At 35.8% G+C, this 20,980-nt stretch overlaps 1 protein-coding gene across 3 annotated transcripts; it reads right to left on the reverse strand.

Moving 5' to 3' along the window:
• Positions 1 to 2,012: 2,012 nt before the first annotated feature.
• On the reverse strand, positions 2,013 to 18,218 carry LOC112505846 (non-lysosomal glucosylceramidase). 3 transcript variants are annotated; one of them, XM_025109881.1, is made up of 20 exons: positions 18,091 to 18,218; positions 16,331 to 16,391; positions 15,774 to 15,884; positions 15,277 to 15,336; positions 15,126 to 15,196; positions 12,910 to 13,009; positions 10,441 to 10,505; positions 9,119 to 9,219; positions 8,925 to 9,028; positions 8,775 to 8,828; positions 8,538 to 8,593; positions 8,299 to 8,337; positions 8,057 to 8,201; positions 7,156 to 7,334; positions 7,007 to 7,074; positions 6,777 to 6,849; positions 6,638 to 6,699; positions 5,641 to 6,568; positions 3,560 to 3,850; positions 2,013 to 2,514 (listed from the first exon to the last, which is right to left on the reverse strand). In XM_025109881.1, exons 2-20 carry the CDS (start codon positions 16,385 to 16,387, stop codon positions 2,241 to 2,243), a joined length of 2,838 nt encoding a protein of 945 aa, XP_024965649.1. In that variant the 5' UTR covers positions 16,388 to 16,391; positions 18,091 to 18,218; the 3' UTR covers positions 2,013 to 2,240. The 3 variants fall into 3 exon arrangements, with proteins under 3 accessions (XP_024965649.1, XP_024965650.1, XP_024965648.1); XM_025109882.1 differs by having other exon boundaries at positions 3,560 to 3,644; positions 3,750 to 3,850; positions 5,641 to 6,699; XM_025109880.1 differs by having other exon boundaries at positions 5,641 to 6,699.
• Between the last annotated feature and the right edge of the window lie 2,762 nt (positions 18,219 to 20,980).

Consider the following 20,980-nt stretch of genomic DNA (forward strand, 5'->3'; position numbering starts at 1 on the left):
ATTGAGAGATTATTATAGAGGTTTACCTTGAAGAGAAAATGAAAATTTGTAACCAAATAGAGAGAAATAATGAGAGTTAAAAGAGTAATTATTAGAGGGAACATGAATAGGTTGAAACAACCTAATTAAAAGATCTTAAATGTGAATATTAAAAATCAAAAACAAATATTGAGGTAGGAAAAGCTTGAAAAAAGGAGAAAAAAGATAAAACATTTTCTTGTTTTAAGAAGATGCCACATCATTACATGTGGTTTATTCTTTAATATATATATAGATTATCCAACTGCAGAATGATTGCAAGACCTCCGGCAATAATGACTTCAAAAGATAATATAAGTTTAAGAAAAGTTCCAATTCAAGTCTCAGTCACAAAATCATATGAAAAAAAAGATTCAAGAATCTCTAAATTACGTAATCGAAAGCAAACATCTTTCAACAATTAAGAGAATTTTCAAATGCAAGCCAAGTTAAAGTTTCAACTCAAAAAAATGTTTTACATCCAACGTTACAAAATGACAATTTCAAGTTGGCCAAAAACAAAAAAGCTTCTAGAAAACATTATAAGCTTTATACTTTCCGTAATACTATTTTCTACGTTCGTTGTATTACTTTGTGGATCATGTGATACCCCATTCGAATTATAAACACATTGCATCTCGTTTTCTTTATAAATATTATTGGATTGCAGTAGAACTTCCTGTTTTAAGAGTTTGGTTCTCAACTCTGTATTTGATCCAACCCCTTTTTATAACGAGGGGGATCCTGGAATTTAACGCTAATTTGATGAGGTAAATTGTGCGATGCCTAAGTTAAAAGCACATGTCTCCCATTCATTAAATGATCTAAACATCCTGTGCATAGTTGTTGCAATTGCCATTGCTTTTATCAACCAACTTCATAAATTTTAAATCATTTAATCCAATTAATTCGACCAATAAAATTAAAACCGAACGACTAGAATTGGATAAGATCGGATCTAAGATTTTAGCATTCAAATTTATCAGTTGGTTCTTGGATAGCAGTGCATGATCCAATAAAACTGAACTGATTCAATCCAATTATTCATCTAGTTACCATTTAATTATCATCCAATTAGTATATATATATATATATATATATATAGATATAGATATATATATATATATAGAGAGAGAGAGAGGGGGGAGGGAGATTCAGAGGAAAACCCTAAAAAAATAAATAACTAAGAAACATCATAGTAACCATTCATCTGGACGATATGCACATGTGCATACAAGTATCTGAAGTTGTTTCTTGGTATTTATGCATGTGTGCATACCGGACAAATTGCTTACGAATACTTGTATGCACATGTGCATATTGTCTAGATGAATAAACCAAGGTGTTCCTCGATTTTTCATTTTTTTGTGATTTTCATTTGAACCTGACCCTATATATATATAATACCTGACAATATTGCTTTCAGTTTATATCTGTATGTAGGGTTTTCCAAAGAATAGGAAAATGTATAAATAATTGGTTGAAATGGTGGATCCAATCCTATCCAATGAATAACTAATAATAATAAAATTCAATAGATGGAACCGATCCTATCCTATTGGATCAGTTGTCCAATGTTAATTGAATTAGATTGAATGGATGGTAGAATCCAAAATGCAATGGATGATTGGATCCATCCAAATCCATTGGATTTCAACAGATGATCACCCCTAAACCTTGTGGCTTACCCATTATCTCATTACATGCCCAATATTAATTTGCCACTTACTTAAAGGAGTTGGAGATAGAGCTGGGAGTGAATCCTGAGTCTGATGGGTAGAGTGAAGGAGTAAAATCAAGTTTTGGAGTGTTACTTAAGATGTTTCTGTGTGCTAATGGTCATCTATTACCTAAATAGTTATCATAGCATCTTAAAGTTCACTCCTTTTGAAATTAACCAAAACCAAATCAAACAGACCCATTAAATCCCACACAATGGTAGAGTCTGATTCATGACTATCCATAGAACGAACCAATCAGGGGGGGGGGGGGGTGACACATGATGCAAGACAAACGATGTAGAGTAATTGTTGGTAAGTATGCAAGTAGATATTACGTGTGAACTCAAATATACAAAAAACATCTTCATCCCTAACCTTTTGATCTGCAATTATGATTTTTCCATAGCATGGTGGGTTTATTCATATGTGAAGGATTGGAGTTTCTGAAATCATGGTCATCAATATGAAGAAGAATAATAATGTAAGCAGAAGCCGAGAACCTCATACCAGCTTCTTGCAAGTGTAGTCGAAAAGAATCTGCAAGATGCCTCTGGAATCTTGCTCTTTTGGCAGCTTCAGAAGACGAGCCACCCTTGTATATCCAGCGTGTTGCTTAAAGAGAGATTCAGGATTTACCTCTGGCTTTGGTTCCTGGTTCGGCGTTTTGGGTTGTGATAGTGCCCACTGCATTGCCCAGATTGCCAAAGGCCGCATGTATGCCAGAGACCTGTAATGCCCATCTATGTTCCAAGCTTCTGGGGTTTGGAAAGCATAGCTGCATGTTGGAAAGGACAGTCATGTCAATTACTAATGCACAAGTTACAAAAGAAGCCTATTTGTTGATAGCCTGTAACTACAACAAAATCGGCTATACAGGACGCCAAAGATGTTTAAATGTCATAATAGACTGTTTTATAGGACTTAAAGTGTAGAGGGCCAAACAATTGATCGTCCTATATAAATATATTATATTGGAATGTTGGGATGTATTTGAGCATACTAACAAGTTTTCAGGAGATTGTTGAATAATGTGTCCTATAAATATTTTTTGATAGGACACTTTTGAGAAGTGTCCTATGAACACATCTTTTTTATAAGACACTTGGTTTTGTAAGGCACTTCTTTAAATAATGTTATATAAAAAGCTTAATATGACGTTTACTTCAAAATTGACTTAAGAAACTTGTTAGGACGCCCAAAGGGGTCCTATCAACTTATAATAACACATATGTATAAAACACACAATTGTTTGGTCCTGTAAACTTAAGTCCTAATTGGGACACGTAGACATGATATGACGTCCTATACAACCAATTTTATTGTAGTGTATATTTCCATTTATAGACGATATGTGGTACTCCATCCATCCAACAAAACTTGCTATGCTTTCTAATATGGGTAGTTCCATATTAGTTGCTTCTGGGTAAAATTCCATGCCAAATTACCTATTAGCCATTGTTGTTGTATACGTGAAGAGTACTGGTTTTGGTCACAAGATTCTAATGAACAATATATTAGTCATTCGATGGTCAAGTGTTGCAACTTTCATGGGAAGCCTATAAAAATTTGGTGTAGAAAGGACGAACTTTTCCAAGGGATCATACTTTATTTTTTATTGCTAACAGACCACCATTCTTGCAAAAACGCATAACACTACAAAATGCAAAAAAATTACCATCATACTTGACTTTTTCTGTCCAAAAAATGTTCATTTTTTAGTGCAGTTTTTTTTTGGCATTTTAGCAAGAAGCTGGTTTGTATGATGATTCAGAAAGTAGATCACCCAGGAAAAAACTGTAAGGCTCATTAAGTAGGCTTACCCGCGTCCTTCTTTGGACCAACTAGTCTCATACACTCCACTTGCAGTTTGGAAAGCTGTATCAATCATGTCTTCATGAATCATGCCTGCAGCAACAGCATAAGTAACTCCAGTCCATATTTCTCTCGACTGCATGGATGACATATCAGGTTCTCCGCTGGGTAGCATCCCATTAAGAGCTCCACGCTTACCGTTCTTCACTTTCAATACATTGAAGTTATAGACCTTCTCTAGTGCACTTCTGGCCTTCTCTTTATCAACAATGGGAAAAAGGCCGCATGCTCGAGCATACCTACAAGAAGCAATCATCATCATTACAAGTTGATATGCATCTACACTTCCATTGTAACCAAACTGAGCTTGTACTTAACTTTCCATATATATATGCATGGATATGCAGGATATGTATTTCCTGCTATATACACAGGATATGTAGGCAAAACACGATCCTAACAATTTCTAGCAGTGGAAATGAGTTCCCCGAGAAGAAAGGGTGGTGAAACATTACTGCTAGTAGTTTCCAAGGAAAAATAATATAGGCATGCAACTCACAAGAGCATTTTCAGAAAACAATATGTTGGGAATATTTTCAAAATAAAAATAAAATTTTTTGGGTTAGGTTTTAGAAAAAGAGAAAAGATGATTTTGGTGGGTTTCTCCTTGTCCCACATAGGAGCAAGAGTGAAATCCAAGTGGGTATATAAGGGGAAGCATTTTCTATATATTAATTTAATATATTGGAAAATGATGGGGCTTCCACAATATGCACCCTTACGCGCGCGACCGTGGGGGTGGGCGCAATGTGGCGCTTTGATGTGCGTCACCGCGAGTCGCTTGTAGCCGCCTTAACCCTTTTGCTTCAAACCGATTGTCCATAATTCGTTAGTGACAGTTGCGACGGTTGGCCTTGAAATGGTGCCTCTTCGTGAATAGACACGACGGTTCGCATCAAAGGGTGTGATGAACGGATGCAACGGTTCAAGTGTCAAATATGGCACCTGTTGGAATGGTTGCGACTGTTCGAAACGTCGCAAAAAGATTAAACCGTCACGGTTGGCACCCGTTCGAACAGTTGTGACTGTTCGAACCGTCGCGAATGGTGACTGTTCAAGAAGCTGTCGCTTATGCCTATATATACCTATCCATAGACACTAAAAATCGATTTTTACACTTTTCTCTTTACATATACCAGATTGCTAAGGGTTGTGTTGCTATAGAAACACAACTTCTTAGTTTCTTTAAATCCTTGAAACTCAATAGTTCAACCGGGTTTATCACCACTAGTGTAGTGTTGGTAATCGTTCTACATACGTTGCTTCATTGTATCTTGAGAAGCAATTCGCCAAAATCCCAAAACACATATGGTGAGGGCGAAATTGCTTTAAGGATAGAGATCACTCGCCTTGAAAGCAATAAGTAGTAGAAATCTCCTTCTCTTTATTAGCCTAAAAATTAGAACCCTAGAACTAACACAATATACTCCCTAAATTGCAAACAAAAGTTACGTCTTTACACCCCTTTAGCGAAATGTTGCATACAAACTTCTATGAAACCTACAGTATCCCCGATTCCCTTTTCAATTGCATCAGAAGGCTTATAACTGAGGGTGGAAATGTAAAGAAATCATTTTCGGATGTCAGGGTAAGGAAAAGGTGCATTTAAGGCTGAGAGAGTACACTTTTGGGATTGTTCAAAACCCTTTGTGAATATAATCAACTCCTACAAACACATTACCCAAGTGCCTTCAATTTCATTCGTCTAAATGGTCTAAAATACTTCATCTCCCATGAAAATTGCAACATTTGACACAAAACATAGTTTAAGAGAAATGTTTGGCTATCAACCGAATGTCTTAATTACCCTTTAGTAATAACAAAATGAGAGAATTTAGTGATCCCAAGTTAATATCATCCATTCTTTCTAATGATGACGATGGGCAAGCAAGTAATTTTAGATTAAAGACACCAGAAAGGAGATGTTGCAATTTTCATGGGACATCTCAAAAGGGAAAGTTGTATATGTTTCATGGGACAGAGAAATTAGTTGATATTATTAAACCAAGGGGTATCAAAAGCAACAAACCATTGGCCAGCCAACTGATCAGCTTGGATAGATGAACTTCCTCTCCCATTACTGTCATCGTAATTAAAGTAAGAACCATTCCATAGCTTGTCATACACGGTCCTTGCTTTCTGAAACTTTGCCCAAAAGTAATCCTCGCAATCCTTGTCGCCAACTTCACGTGCCATTGCAGAGGCAGCCTGCAATGCTGCTACCCATAGTCCACCAGAATATGCACTGACACCTGAGACAGACCATGTATCATATGTCTGATCAGGGAAGCCTTCATTTTCAATCATCCCGTCACCATCTTTATCAAACTGCTCCATGAAAGCCATTGCAATATAAACGGAGGGCCAAACAGCTCGTGCGAAATTCTTGTCTCCTGTGGCAACCACATCCCTGTAAACTTGCAGGACAAATTTTGGGTTCAGATCTTTCCACTGGTCTGTATTGAAGATATTATAGAAGTTAACATCAAACCATGGATCAATCATCCCAATGTCATGTGGAACTGCACCAAGGGCCTTTCTTGAGGCCAAAGTTCCATCACATAGAATATCCATTTTCCTGGGATCATGCATCATCACAGCAGCTGCAAAGTCTCGCTGGAGACTGAGTTCAAGTTTGGGAAATAGCATGATTAAGGCGAAGGATGCATAGAAATGGACATCATATGTGTTACACATATGATACTCTATTCCCTCATAATAGAGAAATTGGCCAATGTTTTCTTCTCCTTCTTGCAGAAGATTTGTGCCAAATGCCGAGTTCTTTGATGCTGGTTCATGGATCTCCTCAAGTACTGAAGTCATTCTTTGAAGAACGTTAACAGCAGTGTCATCTTGATGAGATATATCACCATTGTTCTGAAAATCCATGTTAGATCTATCAATTGAGAACTTTCTTCCCCCAATGCTTGATAAATTGTGTACTGGAGGTAGTCCATCTGCAAACATAGATGATGAACTTGAGCTGGTTTCATTTGATAAATGTGATGTACAAAGATTGGGTTTACCAGTCCAAATTGTCCCTCCTGAGTTGAGATAGTATAATTCATTGAAAAGAGTGATTGGGTACCTGCAAAGTGCAAAAGCCATTAGGAGTTCAGGATGAGAGAGCATGGGCAATAAAAAGGAAAAGAAACTAAAGTTTACCATTTAGGAAGCCTCTTGTCTTCAAGGATAGGCCTCTGCCATGTTTCTATCTGGTCCTCCCAGTTACCATGTTCTAAATTTCAGATAAGAAAATTGGAAATTTCAATGTACAAGCAACTTTTCAGAGATGCGGAAAACAAATTGATATTAAGTACTTCCATAGGGATCATGATTCAAAAGTATCATAGACCAAATTTGGCTTCAGTCCATAATAAACAAGAATGCATTACCAAGAATAGCATCATGTGCAATTTTGTCTGCAGCATTCCCATGAGAACCATAAAATTTGGTGTAACGCCTATAACAAAACATTCCTTATAAGAAGCATGTTAGATTGTTTGATATATCACAAAGTTCCAGATAAGGTTTGGTCACCCACCTGTGGTAAGTCCTGGTTGGAAAGACTACTTCTGGAGAGTCCCATGCCAGCGAGAATGTAACGGTACGCACTGCCTCAGATGGTATGGTCAGAGAAGCTGCAACAGCTGCACCTATAGAGGAGCCCCGTTCTGAGACCATTGGTAGTTGAGAGGAATCAAGGCGATCAAAGGAGCCATTCTGAATGATAAAAGTCACAGATGAAAGTCTGTCTACAAGAATAGCAACATTTCCAACAGGGCGTAGAGAGAAAATAAATTCTTTCCAAAATGGATGAAAGAGTCCATTTGCACATGCATGGCATGATCTATTAACCAAGGAAAATTCATACACATAAACAGTTATGTCCATCTTACCTTTCACTTAGACAAATGATCATATTTATCCATTTGAGATCATACAATATTGACATGATAACTAGAGAGAAAGATAAGGTAACTTGGAGTATGTAATCAATATGAAGTACTTTTACTTCATAAACAAAGTTTATGTCTGTTTATAACTTTCGGCTTTTTAATTTTTACATTTTGTTGGCTTATTTGACATAGGTGAACCATAGGGATCTTATATATAAGAAAGGTCCAAGTGCTCCACCTACTTCAAACAAAGCAAGTCTCAGAGACTGAAGAAGAAGCAAATGGGTAGCTACTCAAAATCGGAGCATCAATTTCAGCAATAAATGCATACAAGTAAAAGTATTCTCTCAAATAGATGAAGCAAGATGGAAAGCAGTGCATAAGAAAAATTCTCTGACAGCATTATTTACCTGCAACCTCGGCTAATCAAACGAATTGTAGTTAATACATAGAGACAGTAAGATGGAATGGTAGTTATGAAGCGAGCACCAAGCAGTTGCTTTCTATGTAATGAACAACATATTTACAGAAGAGTGTTAAACCAACCTCTTTAATTTCATGCCACATGTCTTCTGCTGTGAAGCCCTGGGTGTTTCCAGATATCACGAACGACTGGCACTCTGAAATGTGGACATGATTTGTTTCTTGTGCTGCAATAGCAAAGGTTACTGGGGGTTGGCGATCCACAGTCCTGTATTGACATGCATGATGAGACACATGAAGCATGGAACGACAAATCATTGAACTTCAGGACTACGTTTGGATCAATTAGTCAAGAAGAGTATTACATATGATGTAGGAGTACACCATGAATGCCATCTTTCACCCTGATAATATAAAGTAAAGGTCAGAACAAAAATCTGGGTCTGGCTACTCTTCGCCAAAAGACGTAAAATAAATTATGAGAAGTTTACACTTTCTCGAACAATATTTATGACCAAATATATCAACTATTTAGGTAGATAATCAATAATCTGGAAGCAGATATAGATGTACGATATGGGGTTGAAATATACAAAATTCTTACGTCATCTTTGAATTGGAGTGATGACCAGATAATCCAGAGGGTCCACCAACAGAATTCTGAAAGAAGTGAAAAAATCAACATACAGAAATTTGTAATGTTCTGTCAGAATAATTTTATCAAGACATAAGACTTCAAAGAGATTGATGTTATTTCTTTATGAAAATGATGACATTTAAACCCGGAATAACAATACTATAAGTAAGATATTGCAAGAGAACTGCAAATAAAGAAGCTTACCTCCCATGTGAATAGCAAGGTGACATCTGCAGCAGTCTTTCCTGAGTTTGACAGCTAAAGGAGATCACAGCCAATGCTAGGTTGATGTTATCTCATCCAGCCAAAGTTAAAAAATAGAACGCATAAAACTCTGTAAGAGACATATCATACCGTGAAAGTAAATACTGCTACAGGAAGACTGCTTTCCTTATAATTATGGGGGATGACTGGCGAAATCTGACGACAAACTATTTTCAGGTCTGGATCAGGTTCACCTACATTGAAGGGAATAGGTTGATGAGCAACAAGAAAGTTGAACTTAGAGCAGTGATCATCCTTTTAGGAACAAAGATGATGAGAATTACCATCATACACTGTCCAAGCCCTTGGGTATAATGCATGGTATGTAGAACTGTGTCCACTAAAGTTCCAGTCCCAAGATCCAATCCCATGAACTGAACTATCTCTGCTTAATCACAGTACCTCAGTTTCGCTTTCATTCACTCTTACATACAAGATGAATACCATGAAAGGTGTTATCTTCCTCTCTCATTTTCCTATCTATCAATTAGGGAGAGAAGGTATTTCCCAAGCAGAATATCATCATAATAGAGCCAAAACAAGGACAAGAATCAAACAACATTTGTCAAGAGAATACAATATCCAAAATACGACGAGACTTTTGGATTTTGGTTTTATCCCAAACTAAAAGAGCCTTTTGATTTTTTCTACTTTTTATCAATCTTTACCTGGGTTGTTTTATATGTTTAATAGAAAATTGAATGAATTCAACAATTTTTTTCTAAAATTATTCTCGGTGATCACAGATTTTAGCTAATCAAATGGAGTAGCGCAAAACATGCTTTTATTCAAAATTTACACATAACACTTCCTTTTACCTATATAATATATCAAGATGTTATGTTTGTAGATATTTATGACAAAATTAACTTCAGTCCTTACAAATAGCTAGACCGGTATATTAACATCCCTTTTTCCCCTAGGTGGTAATACTATGGAGGTCACACAAACCCATTTTTTCGCACCTATTGAAAAGAATCTTATCACTAGTACTTTAATAGTTACTTTTGGTTATTTACATTGGAAATTGATATTCACAGTCCTATTACCTTTACTGGCAAGCCCAATTTAATATTCATTGGACATGTGGGCAATTTTAACCCCTTGAGTTTCTATTCTAAAGCTTGACCAATCTCCTTCCCATTTTTATGCTATTGCACTTTTCCAAATTTCATTTCAATTCATTACATAGTTGGAAACAAGATTTTTTTTCATAAAATTACTTTTGGTGAAGCTTCCACTTCTCTTTTGCTTATTTCGTCATTAAACATTATGATAGATTTTTTTTTTGTTGCAAATGCTAATATTAAAAATTGAGAAAACAAATACAAATGCAGCAAGATTTATATATCAAAGAAAAAGCAAAACAGAATGTTACCTTTTTAATCTTAGGGTCAAGACATATACTTTGACAATCTATATAATATATTTATGAATTCAGGATAGAATAGTAATTTTCTTAGATGAAAATCCAAATTGGTGAACAAGTATAAGATTTAGTGGTCTAAATATTGCCTTATGTTTCTGCATGATAACAGATTTTCATAAATTTGCATATACGAGCAAAAGGTATGAGTACTTCAGGACAGAAGGAAAATTTGCATACTTTTCTGGGTTTGGTGGACAGAGAACAGTCGAATACTTCTTTCCATTTGGTCGTGATACAAACACCTAAACAAAGTGATAAGGAATGTGTATCAGCCTCAGAATGGATCTTGTAGACACAAACCAAAAATATCCACCTGCACACACTGACGAAATCATAGACAGAATTACAGGGTTGTGAATCAAAGAAGACGCCCTCCACTATTGGAAGGACACTCATCCATATGTTCTTGGGATATAACTACTAATTCTAGAATGATGCTACAAACACATGGTTGTGTCAAATAGACTAGAAATGTGATCTATCTCAGTATCCCTCAAGCCAACACATGATGTGTTCAAAATACATTAGAATCATGATAACCTCACTGACACCATTTATAAGGTACATGTATTGTGGATGAAAACTTCTGTGCTGTAAGGAAACTCCATAAATTTGTTTAATAATGTTTAAACATACACATTCTCCAGGTGAAATGGTTGGTTACTTGTGATAGTCTGGTCAAATAGAAGGCTCCATTCACCTTTGGAATGTTTACCCATGATGTATCCTAGTCTTTGGTCTAATTCTTCTACTGGTGATCTATCCAACCTCTCTCTTGAGCCTTCAAAGATGAATTCACATGAGCTTTATAAACTAAATATATTATCTCTAAGAGGCTAGAACTTGTTTCAGAAGGCAAAACTATCAAATTTGAGTAACCACTGACAAGTAAATGAACCATAGGTGCTATGGCTTTGCCATAGCAATGACTTGGCTTCCTGGCAGTGGCATTAGCATGTCATCGACTCACCCTAAAGGATGTCTTAGGGGAGGTGGTGGGATCACATCTAGCCCAATAAAACAAATTTAAATGGAGAAACTTACCTTTTGAGTAATAAAACAATATACAAACCCATTTAAGACCTATATGGCAGATGATTGAATTAGATGAACTAGAATTAGAGTAATGTTTTCTTCACGGGCTGAATCTGTGGCTCCTTTCATCGGTAAGTCATTTTCTGCTTCCTCTTTGTTTACTTTTCTTTTATTTTTTGTTCCCCTCCATTCTTCTTCCTCTTCTCATCGGTAACCACAGTATGTGCTTAATGATTACATTTTTACTCTATTGTGACAGTGTATCAGTTTTTCTTGTAAGAGTAGGGCAGGTGTTAAGTTCTTACATGTGACACTAAACTTCTATTTTTTAGTGAATATATGCTTTGACACTTAAATATCTAAATTCAAATTCAGTATTCCAGAATGACCTTTCTTATTATTATAGATGTGACGCTTCTTAGCTTGTTTTTTGTGTCAATCAATTTAACATACGGTTAAATGTTGATATATTTGTGTTTAGTTGTATTGTATAAATTGTTTAATTTACATATGTAACTAACACCTCATGAACAACTTGTTGCCACACAAACTACATGGATTTAATTGATAAGGGTAATTTGCATTTTCTGATCCATTCTCAAAGTCATCAACTAACTCGTGCCAATCCACATCTATACGCACCTCCAAAATACAACTTTATCGTTTACCCTGCAACTTTTAGTTGAAGGGAATGGCAAACTGACAATCTTCTTGGCTTCCATTGTAATGCTTGTGCAGGAATAATACTACTGTAAGATGAAGAGTGATCGCCAATATATTGGCAGTAAGAAATCCCAAGATGAAGAAAAAGGTGGATTTACAGCTTACTATTTTCTAAACTTGTTTATTTCTCCAAATTGCATTCTATGATATTTCAATAAGCTTAAATTTCTGTGAATTTTATCTACCGTGCAACTTCAATTGTAATTTATCAGCACTCATTCTTCAAAGCGTGAGATACAGGCAGTCATGAACAAGTTCCCTTGCACATGTTAGGTAAGCCAATAGTAATTCCATCGGCCCTGTCTATTTGTATATAAGCAAATGTGGCATTTGCAACTTAATTATGGATCTCTTTGAGATTCTCAATCAATATAATTCATTTCTGCCAAAATTAAATTGTAGTGACAGATCAAGAGTTGAGGTGCAGTATATAACCTACTATAGTAGTAGAAACCTCCTTTCTTTCAAATGAGGTCTGAATACCTTCACGGCTTCACGTACATGTTGAACGTGTATGTTACCATTTTCTATGGCTCTCATGCATGTCATCAGTTTATGAAATATAGAATCCTATATATACCCCCTCGAAATGTGTTATAAAAAAATAACTACCAATGTATCTATTACCCAGCAAAATGAGTTTTCAAACCAATACATCTAACCATCCAAATGCATTACAATATCTCTTTTGGAAGGAGAAACACGCCATCGCCAATTCACCATTGCACCTCAAAAGAAGAAACTTATAGTAGAAGGATATCCAATTGTGAGGGACAAAAAAAGTATGACTCTCATACACGAACATTTCAAACAGTACAACAATTTCCATAATGAGTAGCACAAAGGATATTGCATAATGAACCTTTGACACCAAAAAAAAAAGCTTACTGAAAATTGGTTTGCTAATACTGGTTTGTCTTCACATATTTTAGGAAAGAGTTGCCAACGCAAAAATTCGCCTTTATATGTCCTTCCGATGCTACCTGCACTGGCAAATGTGTTCTTTCAGCCACCAGAAAGGAGAGGGAAAAAAGGAAGATTACATGTGTGTGTGATAGCTATATGTGGAGATAAATGGAGGTCCTTGATCAATTATTTGTAAGCAGCACAAATATCATCCATGTAATCATTAGCTAGGCACCCATCCTAATCCTTTCATGAGCATGCTGCTGTCATGCAATTTAAATAACAAAAAGAGTACATAACAAAGGGGAAAGGTTACTGCTATAGTAGGATCTCCAAGAAGGATGAGTGCACCAGACAGTGAAACAATGGAACTTCAACTAAACGTACTTGGTCAATCTTGACCTAGCCGGAACCGCAATCACGATCTAGCAAAAGCAGACCATACAAATGCGTCGATACTTGGTATACAATGATCTATCAATACAACCAAGCAAATATGCAAGTAAAACACAAATATGTAAAAGGAACTGATAAATAGTGAATCAGACACAATTAGTCCCAAGTAATGAAAGATTGTCATTCACTTCCAGCAATTTGAGGAGCTGGAGGTCTCATAGCCCACACCACAATTCCGCTACAAAAATCAGACACGCTCCTTAGATGCTCTCCTCTACTTATTTGTATCTATTACTCCCCAAGCTAACAGAAACTCCCGCTATACTCCTTTTACTACTTCTGGCCCCTTCTAGAATAAATCATTCTAACGGGTTATACCACAACCTACCTAAATTGACAAGTTGACGTCCAACAATACTGAGGGTATAATAATTCCCGTCCCCCAGCTCTCACCTTGTACTCAAGGTGGGAAGAAATAAAACACTCAATTCAAACTCCTTATATCAATGACTACTGGTGGTGGTAGCAGCAGCGGTGGTTCCTGATTCCTATGGTGCAGGTCTTAAGTTGACATGGTAACTCTTGCTGTACAAAATTCCATTAATGGCAAGTGGTCATCCCAACTACCAACTAGCACCCAAATTGATTAACATGCTCGGAGCATGTCTTCCAATATTCTAATTGGTTGTTTGCTCTGTCCGTCAATTTGGATATGGTTTTTTGTGCTCAAATTAAGATGCAAACTTATTTCGTTTTGAAGACTCCTCCAAAATTGAGATGTAAATCTATTATCTCAGTATTGACGGTGGGCCTCCATGTCATGACCCTATCTCATTCACATATAGTTATGATAATCCTTTAACTGAATGGATTTCCTTTATGGGCAGAAAGTGTGCCAACTTGGTGAATCTATCCACAATAACCCACATTGAATCATTTCCTTTCTTGATTTGGGGTAATTTCACCACGAAGTCCATGGTGATATGATCCCATTTCCATACTGGGATTTCCAATGGTTTTAAGTTGGCGAAAGATTTTTCCTTCAGCTTGTATACCTGTACATCATTTACAACGGTATAATAGTTTTAAATCCCAATACATCTTATCAGCACCAAGGTTAACAAAGTATTTTGACTTGTGTACAATATTCAAGATGATTTCGTGATGACTGCCAATCATCAGGATCCATAGCTTATTCTGGAATCTTTGAAGAATACAACTAAAATGATTGTATGAGTAAAGCTATATTATGGTAGGTTACCTACAAAGGCCAACCACACCTTAACACCTTGGGTCTAAAGCCCATAGGAGGGTACACCATGTTAAGAAGGCTTAGGAAGGCGATATGAAAAGGGTAACCCAAAAGGCACTAGGAACCCAAAGAAGCTTCAACTTGAGGGGGCAACAGGTTCAAAGGAGTAACAAACCTACAAGGTTCATAACTAATCTTGTGCACATAGAAACCAAAGGGGCAACAATAAGATAACACTACTTGAACTACATCACAGATCTATCCATCTCGTTTTGTGTGCTTTCCTTTTCATTATGTTTGTCTTGGGCATGTGAATACTATTTAATCGTTTTATGAAGTAGATTCAAATGTTTCAATTCTTTTAAGGAATGAAGAAGTAGATAGAAAATTTTAGTTTATCTGTCGGGCTTTGAAGGAAAATTTTAGAAAAGGCTTGAGTATCACATGCCCTTAAAGGCCCTACAATGGGAGAAGTATCATGCACATGACAGCCTGGCTACAAGATGATAAGTAAGCATATAATTTTTATCCTTATAAAAAGGGGGCTTACCCAATACCACCTAAAGGAACACCATTACAAGAAGAAAAATGGCGTTTCTTGAAAGGATCAACAAAAGCTCCCTGAAACAATATGGTATAAGTCATTGTATCGTGATGATTAAAGTACTCGTTAAAGATATTGATATGAATTAGAGAACCACATTTCCTTTTCCCTTTGAAGCATCTCTTATGGTACGCCATAAGCGATATCCTATTGGTGCCTACACAAACAGTTAAAAAAAGTCAGAATTATTGACAAAGTAAATGTTCTATATTGACATAGAAGGCCTTGGTCTGCATTAAAAATGTAACCTATTCTAGATCAATTAGTCATTTCTTTTTTGTACGAAATATAAACAAATTACATCACTGATAGTCTACACCATTAGTGGAACTGGATACATCAAGGAACTGAGGAAGCTCTCGAACTTAATTTACCATCTCCTCATACAAGCATAGGAAATAAAAAAAAATATTTTCATCATACAACCAGCATAAAAACTAGTGAAACATACAGCATTGTTTTAGAATGCATAATATAAGAGCATGCAAACTTCATATGATTTTCACTCTTGTAGGTCTTCATACAATTGAAAGACTATATTACAGCATGAACTAAGATAACTACGCAAGGAGGAGGTTGATATAACATACATACCAGATGGATTACTTCTTTGAACCTTAACCCAAACTCTGAAAGGGGATTTGCCTCACTGTTCAGTTTCCTCTTCCAAGTAAGAGATCCTGGTTTTGCTGGATCAACCTTACCCTGTAGAGAGAGAGAGGGAGAGAGACCAGGTCAGGACTGTTCAAATTCAGTAATAAGAATCTTAGTAAGCTAGGCCCATGTGAGTAACAACATCATACCAATCATGTCACATTTGTTATCATGTATATCAAGTTATGTTTAAACTTCAATTCAACTTCTAATGAATTGAATCATGTTTGAGTTTTTTGCTGGTACATTTTATGCTAAACATAACTTAAAGATGCAATGCAGGACAACCATTTGGAGACAAAACTAAGTGAATACTTAAAGTAAGGGCTATGATGCCTGATTTGCAAGTTACCTTGAGTTACAGGTACGGGAATTTTTATTAATAATAGTTGAGAACAAATTCTATACATGAAAAGTAGATGTTATAGATAAAGAGATACAAGGGAGGTTTTAAAGTAAATAAAATAGCAGAATAGAAGCATTCATTATCCAGGTACCTTGATATTACTAGAATTAGAAGCTTCCCTATCATCATCGTAGTTACTTGATGTCATCTTCCTGAAAGAAAACAAAGATAAGAGGTTCAGCTGCATTTCCCACAAAACTCGCCAATTAATTTTGCCATAACATAGTCACATCATATTGCAGTCTTGATTTCAGAGTAGGAAACCACAAGTAAATACTTTCCCATATAGACTACTCAACCTTGTTCTCCCAGATCCTATTTGGACTATTGCTCCAAACAGTACTCCCACCTCCCAAAATTAGAGTCCACTTTTTATTTTGAAGTTCAAACTTTGTACTTCTCAATGTCGATAATTACATAGATTTTATACTTTTTATTCTGGTCAGAATTCTCTACTATAGTACCATTTAACTAAATAATATAGTGATTAATCTTTCTTTCTATTCAAAATAGTTCTTGTCAATTTGGAATTTAAATCTAATCCATTTGAACCCTCAAAGTACAAAATTGAATCTAATTTTTCGTCGATTTAGAATGTACAGAATTGAACCTAATTTTGCAAAATATGTTTCATCTTAATTAAACCAAACCAAATGAATATAGCATACCCCACTCGAAAGTGGGTATGGTGGTGGGATGCAGGCATAGCTGAAGGGTAGAGCGGTTGTTTCTATGAACACCAGCTTGTGCAAGAGTGTGAAGTGTCAGCTAAGAAAATGGAAAGAGAATGAAGACTGGTAAACAGAAAGCTATAGAAAAAAATAGTAGAATAATCAAAACAGTAGCTGCATTGAGGGGGGAAAAGTTAGGTATGATTTAGAGCGAAGGGTTGCTATGCATACCCCCCTCATCACTCACATACCGCCTCATTTCTTACCTCCTTCCTCACTCACATACCGCCTCATTTCTTACCCCCTTCCTCACTCACATACCCCCTATAGGAGGGGTATGAATAGAATACTCCTTAAAGCAATTGTTTTGACAATCATAGCCTGTTTAGAGCAATAACCATTGATGCTAACAATCAAGCACACACGCAACTTGCATTTTTGACCAATTTCATTGTGTTGGTCTTCTTTTTAAACAAACCTAAATCCACTAAAAGTGCCTAGTCAAAAAGCTTGCTATAACTAGTACCAAGGTTCAAATACATAGAAGAAGACGGTTTTTTTCTTTAGATTAACCTGGGTATCCAACCCGCTATGCGAGCCACTAATGGCGACCACCTGCTTTGCAGATAGCCCGGAGTCACCGTATTTGAACCTCCGTGGCGGAGATTTTTATTCCTCTTTGGATTTGAACCTAGACCTCCTGAACTTTTAACCATTAGAGACAAGCTCAAACCAATCCTTGGATTTGAACCTAGACCTCCTGAACTTTTAACCTTTAGAGACAAGCTCCAACCAATCAGGCACCACCATTGCGGTCACTGAGAAGACGAATTACAAGTAATAATACAAAATTTTGCTAGAAAAATCCTCCAAAAAAATAACTAAAACCGAGTGTAAACTCATCCACTACAACCTTCATTATTTTGATCTCAAACACGATTGTACACTTAACCAGCATCAACAAGCCATCATAACATATACTGACAAATCAATGGCAATTTTTTCACCCAAACAAAACAACTTCAGACATATCATTACAAATCCAGAGAGAAACATAACAAAAAACAGAAAGCTTTGCGATAGAAAACAATCTTCAATTCAACATGTATATGGTACATCAAATTTGTAAGCAAGTAATCAACTAATTACTCAGCATTCATCATGAATGAAAGAATCGAACCGCAATTATCCCGATGATAACGATGAAGTTTACGAAAGAAATGATCAAGCAAAAGATTTGCTTGGAATATTGGCGTTGACCCTGCTCGTCTATGAAAGTGAATAATAGTCGATAGCATATGCGAAAGCTTCGTTTCGTTTCGTTTCGTTTCGTTTCGTTTCCTTATATCGAACACCCAGAAATGAAACTTTTTCAGTAAGTTACAAAAAATGCCCTAGACTATCATACATTAGAAATTTCGGTCCAAAACATTTTATTTATTACACTATTGACCAAAATATAAGAACTTCATAATAATTTAGTCCAACCTCCATCAAAGTTTAACAAAGGTTGGTCTAATGTAGTAATTGTTGTAGGGTATCTAGGTTATGAATACATATGTACAAAGATTGATCCTTAGCTCAATTCCAAAAAAGTTGGTTCAATCATTGAAGTGCAAAGACTGGTTAGTCGCGAAGTTGTAAATCGGTTCTTCATACTTGGGTCGGGTTTGTATTGATCATAACCGTTCATTTCTTTTTTCTTCTTATAATTGTATAAGATTGTTTAAAATATATAAAGTTCTAGTTCGACTGGACCTTATTCGGGTCTTTGACGGTCCAAATGAAGATTTGTCCTAAACGATACTTTTTTTAAATGGAAATCTGTCCTTTGTGTCTTAACCAATCGTAGGCTTATGTGCTTCTTTCTCACCTTAAATGTGTTTGGACGGGTCCTCGATCAGAGTCCCATATGTGCATCAGTACTTATTAGGGGTGAACATGGGTTAGATTGATCGGGTTGAAAGGAATTTAAACAACTCAACTTAATGTTTGCGGTTTGAAAGATCTCAATCCAACCCAGACAAAAGCATAACACAATCGGCCAACCCAACCCAAACCGTACGAGTTGTGTTAGGTTAATCGGGTTGCTCGAGTTGAAACTATGGTACATCAATGTATTCTCGTATGCTTATTATCTTGAATATGATGTTTTCTTTACTCATAATTCTTTTATTTACCATCAATCAATTGGTACAACTTAACCATACCCGTTCTTAAGTAAATCACATGCAACTATGTTTCTTAATTTGCATATATATGATATGTTTTACTGAATATAATAAGAGGAGGTTATATAGAGATGAAAAAGAGATTTATAATATATTTATATGCAGAGGATGATAGTGTAATGATCTAATGTACATATTAAATAAAGAACTTAACAATCATATTAAATCCATAAAATAAAAGGTATCAGCTCATTGAGTTGAGTTGGGTTGAAATGACCCTAACTCAATTCCAAACAAATACCTACAGTTTGAAGATTTTACAACTCGACAAAACATCAGGTTGAAATATTTCGCCTGCGTTATATCAGTTGATGCATCATATAATATTTTAGAAAGAAAGCCATATATTAGAATATATATTCCCTTTTTTGTTATTCTTTTTACCGGACTTTAGAATGTTACTTGTTGTGTAATATGATTAATTACGTAAATTATTCTATAAAAAACACCAAATTCTGATACTTAAAAAACAATTTAACTGGTTTTGGATGAATTCAAAGATGAGCAAAGTGTTAAATGTTGACACACACATATAACAGTATTACTTTTAGAATCTGATTTTATAAAAAGAGAAAATGACTTCTATCAATATCGGACTAATCTTAAGAACTCTAAAAATAACGAACAAAAATCCTCAGTGGTCTTGTAAGACTCGAATCAGTGACCTCTAAAAAAGATTCTCAAAGGCTCTTCGTCAACTTAGGCAGGTTATCGTTTGGCTTAAGATTCCCACATAAGATACATATTAAGAAAATAATCAGTTATGTATTAATTAAAAAAAGAAAAAAAAAATACATTAAGCTTAGAAAATTTAATTAAGAAAATATTTATTTGTTTCTTTTACTATTACAAGTAATTTTACTTTATTGCCTTTCTTATTTATGGCTCTAACGACTATTTTAAATGCTTTTCTTGTAAGGATTCCCGTGGGACAGTTGGCTTACGACTCCCTTTCAAAATCCCAGTTGAACCTCTGATTGCTCTCGGGTTCTTGTTAGTTTGTTTGTTCGTTTAATCTTGTTTACGTTTTCTTGTATTTCTTTCGGTTGCTAGTTGAGTCTGCTTTTAATCGATGCATCTCGCTGCATCAGTCCCCGTGCTATCTCTTTTTATTTTAAGTCGTTGTTTTTTCATTAAAAAATGTTTTCCTTGTCGTGAAAGTATATTTTTGTGAAACGTGATCAAATTGGTTTAAAAGTAAAAAAAATGTAATAAAAATATATTAAATGTTGTTGTAAAGTTTATATATAAATGTGGAAAATACGGTGCTAAGAAAAGAGGTTCAAACATTGTGAGATAGTCGTTGAGCGAAATGTGTCTAAGTCCTATTTCTCGAGCCTTATCGAGACACATGATCTATTAATCAAAACCTTTGGATTGCGTTTGGTACATGGGATGTGACAGAATAGGATGAAACAAAACTCACTGTCCCATGTTTGGCACAACATAGGACGAAACAAGAACTCACTGTCACATGTTCGGCATAACATGAGACAAGGATAAGAACTGGGACAAGGTGTGACAGCATGGGACAAAAGTGACTTTTTCTTGTTCCACCAAAATAAGTGGAACAAGATGGGACAATAATGAGACATAAACTAAAAATATTACTAATCCACCTTAGTTTAATATAACCTTAATATGGTATATGTTTAATGATCATCACCGCTAGTTTCGGCCACCGCCACCAATGGATGTTACCGGCGACCATCTCCACCTCCACCTCCTCTTCCACTACAACAACAACCTCCAGCGCTTCCACAACCATCGTCCATCATCACCTCTACCATAGTCAACCACTGATCCACCGTCCATTCCACCTGCACTACCATTGTTCGC

The sequence above is a fragment of the Cynara cardunculus genome, assembly GCF_001531365.2.
Source record: "Cynara cardunculus var. scolymus isolate 2C chromosome LG 2, CcrdV1, whole genome shotgun sequence".
Classification (NCBI taxonomy): Eukaryota; Viridiplantae; Streptophyta; class Magnoliopsida; order Asterales; family Asteraceae; genus Cynara; species Cynara cardunculus.

Excerpts from the sequence above, each read along its gene's own strand:
- LOC112505846 (XM_025109880.1), bottom strand. The coding sequence starts at position 16,387 with ATGACATCAAGTAACTACGATGATGATAGGGAAGCTTCTAATTCTAGT. Across the intron at positions 15,337-15,773 it reads TCAAAGAAGTAATCCATCTG|GCACCAATAGGATATCGCTT; the intron begins GTATGTATGTTA and ends CTGTTTGTGTAG. Across the intron at positions 8,829-8,924 it reads TAGCAGTATTTACTTTCACG|CTGTCAAACTCAGGAAAGAC; the intron begins GTATGATATGTC and ends GATCTCCTTTAG.